The sequence below is a fragment of the Castor canadensis genome, chromosome 5 (assembly GCF_047511655.1).
Source record: "Castor canadensis chromosome 5, mCasCan1.hap1v2, whole genome shotgun sequence".
Taxonomy (NCBI): domain Eukaryota; kingdom Metazoa; phylum Chordata; class Mammalia; order Rodentia; family Castoridae; genus Castor; species Castor canadensis.
In genome coordinates, this window is record NC_133390.1 from 47651063 (window position 1) to 47657278 (window position 6216).

At 34.5% G+C, this 6216-nt stretch overlaps 1 protein-coding gene across 1 annotated transcript; it reads left to right on the forward strand.

Moving 5' to 3' along the window:
• Positions 1 to 464: 464 nt before the first annotated feature.
• Positions 465 to 1406, forward strand: LOC109698526 (olfactory receptor 5K1-like). Its single transcript, XM_020182811.2, has one exon. It carries the CDS (start codon positions 465 to 467, stop codon positions 1404 to 1406), a length of 942 nt encoding a protein of 313 aa, XP_020038400.1.
• The last annotated feature ends 4810 nt before the right edge of the window (positions 1407 to 6216 follow it).

Consider the following 6216-nt stretch of genomic DNA (forward strand, 5'->3'; position numbering starts at 1 on the left):
CTGATTTACTTACACCTTTTGGGTACTATACACAATAATGCCATGAGTGCTAACAGACAATAGTAGTCTTTTAAGCAATGTTCTTGATTACTACACACACAGTCATTGAACACGTTTGGGAACACTAATACTAATTCTGAAAGATAAATTATGATTCAACTTTAACTCACGGAGGTTTTTTCTTTGAATATTTCCCTCACAAACTCAAAAGCCATCTTTGTACATTCAAAGTAAGATTTTCCTTGAAAATATTCTGGGAAAGTGTTCAATAAATAGCCAAAACATAGTAGACCAGGAAGAGGGATTCTCCTACAGTACTGGGCATCTACCAAGGTTGAAATGACAGAGGTAGCACTGTAAAAGATACTCCTTTTCTTCTGAGCCAAAGATTGCTCAAAGATGTTTTGGCATGTTAGAAATTAGCACGTAATTATTCAATAATTTTTTTTTCAGAGAATTCAATAATGGTTGAAGAAAATTATACCATGAAACCTGAGTTCATCCTCACAGGATTTGCAGATCACCCAGATCTGAAAAACATTCTATTTGTGGTATTCTTTTCCATCTATCTAATCACTATGATGGGGAATCTGGGTTTAGTGACCTTGATTTGTACACAGCATCAACTTCACACACCAATGTATATCTTTCTGGGTAACCTGGCTCTCGTGGATTCTGGCTGTGCCTGTGCTATTACTCCTAAAATGTTACAGAATTTCTTTTCTGAGGACAGAATAATTTCCTTTCATGAATGCATCATACAGTTTTATATTCTCTGCACTGTTGAAACAGCAGACTGCTTTCTCCTGACAGCAATGGCCTATGACCGCTATGTGGCCATATGCAGTCCACTGCAATACCACACCAGGATGTCCAAGAAACTCTGCATTCAGATGACCACAGGGGCCTTCATAGCTGGAAACCTACATTCCATGATTCATGTCGGGCTACTATTTAGGTTAGCTTTCTGTGGGGCTAATCTTATCAACCACTTTTATTGTGATATTCTTCCCTTGTACAGACTCTCCTGTGTTGATCCTTATGTCAATGAACTTGTGTTATTTGTCTTTGCAGGTTCCATTGAAGTCTTCACAATAGGTAGTGTCTTAATTTCTTATGTCTACATTATTTTTACAATTTTCAAAATGAAATCCAAAGAGGGAAGGGTCAAGGCCTTTTCCACCTGTGTATCTCACTTTTTGTCTGTTTCTTTATTCTATGGGTCTATTTTCTTTATGTACATTAGACCAAACTTGCTTAAAGAAGGGGATAAAGATATACCTGCTGGGATTTTGTTTACAATAGTAGTTCCAGTATTGAATCCTTTTATTTATAGCCTGAGAAATATGGAAGTACTAAGTGTCTTGAGAAAAATTCTTAAAAAAAATAATCTTAAGAAATTTTGAAACAAATGACATCTACTATAGCTTAGTGCTATAAATGCAGAAATAACTTGCACATGAAATGAGATAGAGAAAATGCACAAATGGTGCATAAATAAAGTATCTCAAAATGCAATTAAATTATGAAGCAAAATGTAAGGGTTAAAAATATACAGAAAAGAATCCCTGTGCTAAATTTTAAGTCAAAAAAATCAAAAAGTCTTTGAATCCATTTAAGTAACAAGGTAAAATGCTGCCAAGTTCATGAATTATGTCAGCTACATAATTATCAGTGATTATCAGTCCCCAAACAACACCGCCAAAACTAGCACTTCTAATAGCATGTTGTAGATACCTTATTTAGTTAAGATATATGTGTAAAGGAATAAATGTATCAAATATATGTGTTCCAAATTGAATTTGTTACAGCATTAAATGATTAAACACAAGAGATGTATTAGAGTCTTATTTATTCCCATATGTATATGCATAGGTACCATATTATAAAGTTCTAGACCAATAGGCAAACTGCATGCAAAATTTGAGGTGCTCCCTTATAAATGAGTTTGTCTAAACTTTTCTGTACCCATTCCTGAAAGGTGAGAAAGGATTCAACAATGGGGATACAATATAGATGAAGAAAGAAAAGTGTAATTTTTGAACTGTGGATAGGGCTTATCTTTTTGTAAAACAAAATCTTTCCTATTTCTTTTCATCATTGCAAAACCTGAAGTTGTTTAATAAAATTATCGTAATGTGATACAATTATTCACTCATCATATATTCAATGAGATTCTGCAGTGTGGAAGCACTGTTCTAGGTGGGAGAATAAAAGTTGCCAAAACTCTTATTTCCTCTTTAAATAATGGAATACTTTCAAATTTTGAATTAATAACTTCTGAAACACGAAGGACCCATAACAAATATCACGTGAATTCTTTCTGCCTCTTACCTTGAAGCTCTGAGGTATATCTAAATTCCCAGAAGGCAACTGTCAGGTTGCAGCAGTGCTCCAGGCTATTCAGTCAACAGAGGCTGACTTCCCATGGAAAACCAACATGTCGAGTCTGTTGAGAAAAAGCAGTAGGAAAGCACACAGAATGTTTCCAAATCCATAACTCTTGCAAGAAAAATATAACCATATAGTCTCTTTTTGGAAGCCACAGGAAAATTTAACTTTGTTCATTAAAACTATACTCGGTACAAGATTTCCTTGGTTTTTTCCAATTAAGCTATCAATTTAAGATCTTCCCAACCTTCCCTCCATCCTTAGTGGTTGCCTGTAATATGTAGGTCCTTGCCTGATATCATGGCATTGAGTATAAAGGTCATGTTGTAGGTGAGCTTTGTCTAAGCTGTGGTCCTCTAATATGTGAGATCCTAGTTGGCCCTCTGGTTATCCCTTCACCACTGTGTAACTTCAGGTATACACCTCCGTTCATTCCCTAAATACACTGATTTTCAGCTAAAATAGCTGCTTGTCCAAGTTCACAAGGCTGTTTAAGTTCTACTGATTTGAAAGCAGGGAGAAATATTTCAGGCAAAGTATTTCCACTTGTGGATAATTTATTCAGGCAGAGTCCTGTGTTAGGACAATTCTCATACTCCTAGACAGCATTGTCACTTCAGAGAGTGGCATATTATACACTTTGGTAACAAGAATCAGTCTTGTTACCAAATTAAAGGTTGATCCTTTAATTTGAAATTACTTCATTATGTAAACAAAGATGAACACTTGAACTAATTTGTAGATATTTTAATGCTATTAACACTTTCTTTTGACCTTTTCATTTCTGTGGTTTTACCAAAATCCTAATATGCTATTTCCTTTTATTTGGCTGAATTGTCAATTACCTGTGTGTGCAGAGTTTGGTGAACAGGAGAATGCTCATTCTACTTTACCTCTAGGCACACCACTTATCTTCCCTCCACAGATCATTCTTCTTAGGATGATACGCACCTCCTGAACCCAGGAACGGTGTACAAGAGAGAAAAAAGCGTGTTTTAATGTAAAATTGTTTCTATATCAGAGCAAATAAAAGACTTCAAGCCACCCTAGGACACATTGCAGACTTGTGTGTCTTTCAAAAATTTTAAATTGATAACATCATGAATTACCATTTTCAGTTTGCATTGATTTGCTTACTTAAATGAATTGTTAACTAAATAAATGTGATTTTTCCATTTCTTTGTCAAAGACGGCAAATTCATAAGTGGATTGGGTTCATTCATTCCTTCAAGTATTGCTTTAATATTTATTGAAGTCTCTGTAGCACCACTACAAATGATGAAAGATGTAGCAAAGCAGGAATGTTGTGATACAAACAACAAACATATACAATCTAGTACCTATACTTATTCCAAATTATTTCATATCATCTACTTAATAAATATATTTTATAAATTAATGGGTTTGATTATGACATTTTTACATGTATACAGTGTTCATCCATCAAATTTATCCCCTCACCCTCTGTCATCCTATTTCCCTTCCCATTGAACCCTCCATATGCAAACAGCAAATAGTTCCCTCTGTATGTTCACGTCTTTTGGGTTGTTTGGTTTTTGTTCTGAAATCCACATATCAGCAAAAACACATGGTATTTGTCTTTCTGCATCTGGCTTATTTCACTTAACATCATGATTTTCATTTCTATCCAATTTCCTGAAAATGACATCATTTCATTCTTCTTTATGGCTAAATAATACTTCACTGTTTATATATATCATATTTTTATCTGTTGATAGGTATATGTTGGCTGACTCCATGACTTGGCTACAGTGAACTGTGCCATAATAAATGTGGATGTGCTAACATCTCTATTATATGTTGACTTTTTCCCCTCAGGTATATATACCCAGGAGTGGTATAGCAGAACCATATTTTAATTCTACTTTTAGTGTTTTGAAAAACATCTATACTGATTATTGCAGTGGCTGCACTAATTTACAGCTCTACCAACAGTGTATAAAGGGTTTCTTTTTCCCATACATCCTCACCAGCATTCATTGCTATTTGTTCTCATGATGATAGCCATTCTAACTGGAGTGAGATGGAATCTAACTGCCATTTCAATTTGCATTTCCTTTATGGCTAAAAGTGTCAAACATTTCTTCATGTATTAATTGGTGAGCTGTTCTTCTTTTGAGAAGTTCAATTTATTTGTCCATTTATTGATTGAGTTGCTTGCTTTTTTGTTTAACTTTTTGAGTTCTTTAACTATTCGGATATTAATACCTTGCCCAGGGAATAGTTGGCAAAGATTTTCTCCCATTCTGTCGGCGTCTCTTCACTTTGGTAATTGTTGTCTTTGCTGAGCAGAAACTTTTTCCACTTTGACACAATCCCATTTTTCTTTTAATAGGAAGTATTACTTTCTGAGCTATTGGAGTCATTCATACTCAGAAAGTTCTTGCCTATGGCTATGTCTCACTATGATTCTCTGTAGTAGTCTCAAATTTCCTGGTCTTATTTAAGGTCTTTCATACATTTTGACTTTATTTTTGTACAGAGTGAGAGATACGGGGATAGTCTCTAACATTTACATGTAAATAGGTAGTTTTCCCAACACCATTTGTTGAAGAGGCTGTATTTTCTCCAGTATATGTTTTTGGTCACCTTTTTCAAGAATTAGATGGTTATGGCTGTGGAATGATTTCTTGGTACTCTATCCTATTCCATTTATCTATATGTATGTTTTGTGCCAATACCATGCTGTTTTTGGTACTATTACTCTGTAATACAATTTGGAGTCAAATATCGGGATGCTTCCAGCATTGCTCTTTTTTCTCAGAACTGTTTGGCTATTTGGGGTCTTTTGTGCTTCCATATGAATTTTAGAATTTTTTTCTATTATTATGAAGAATTTTTATATGGATTGCATTGACTCTATAGATAAATTTCAGCAACATACTCATTTTCACAATATTAATTCTGATGATTCATGAACATGGGAGGTTCATGGACCTCCCTTCTGTTTTCTTCAATTTCTTCTTTCAGTGTTTCACAGTTATTTTGTAATGTCTTTCACCTCCTTGATTAAGTTTGTTCCAGGTATATTTTAGGCTTTTGAACAGGGATTGTTTTCCTGGTTTCTTCTCAGCATGTTTATTATTGACATACAAAGAAAAGCTACTGGTTTTTGTATATTGGTTTTGTATAGTGCTACTTTGCTCAAAGTGTTTAACAGACCTAACAGTCTTCTAATGGAGTTGTTAGGAACTTTTAAGTATGAAATCATATCATCTGTAAATAGAGATAATTGGACTTTTTTCCTATATGTATCCCTCTTATTTTTTTCTCTTGCCCTATTGTTTCATTTTTCTAGCTATGAATTCATGTACTAAGCAAAAGGCAGACCCAGTCTAATCCAGTCACAATATCAAACTTCAGAGAGTGTTGGGTCCCTGTGGGAAGAAACTTCTGTACCATTCCTCAGTGACATGCTCCACTTACTTATTATTGTGTGTTCTAAAACTCAGCAACTTTAAACTACTATAATCACTATGTTAATATCTCTCATGCTTTTGGGTTTTGACTTTATCATCCAGGCAAGCCCTTGCTCCTTATGTCTCAGGTAGTTGCAATCAGATGATGGCTGTGACTACAGTCATCTCAACAGCTTCTTTTTTCTTGAACTTTTTATTAAAGTATGTTAATTATACAAAACAATGGTTTCATTATGACATTTGCATGCATACATGTAATGTGCCTTTAATATCTCCCCTTTCCCCTTCCACATCACCAATAGTCCTTTCTCTTTCATATTCTTTCATATGAGAGAAAAACATGAAGCTTGTCTTTGTGAGACTGGCTTATTTCAATTAACGTGAT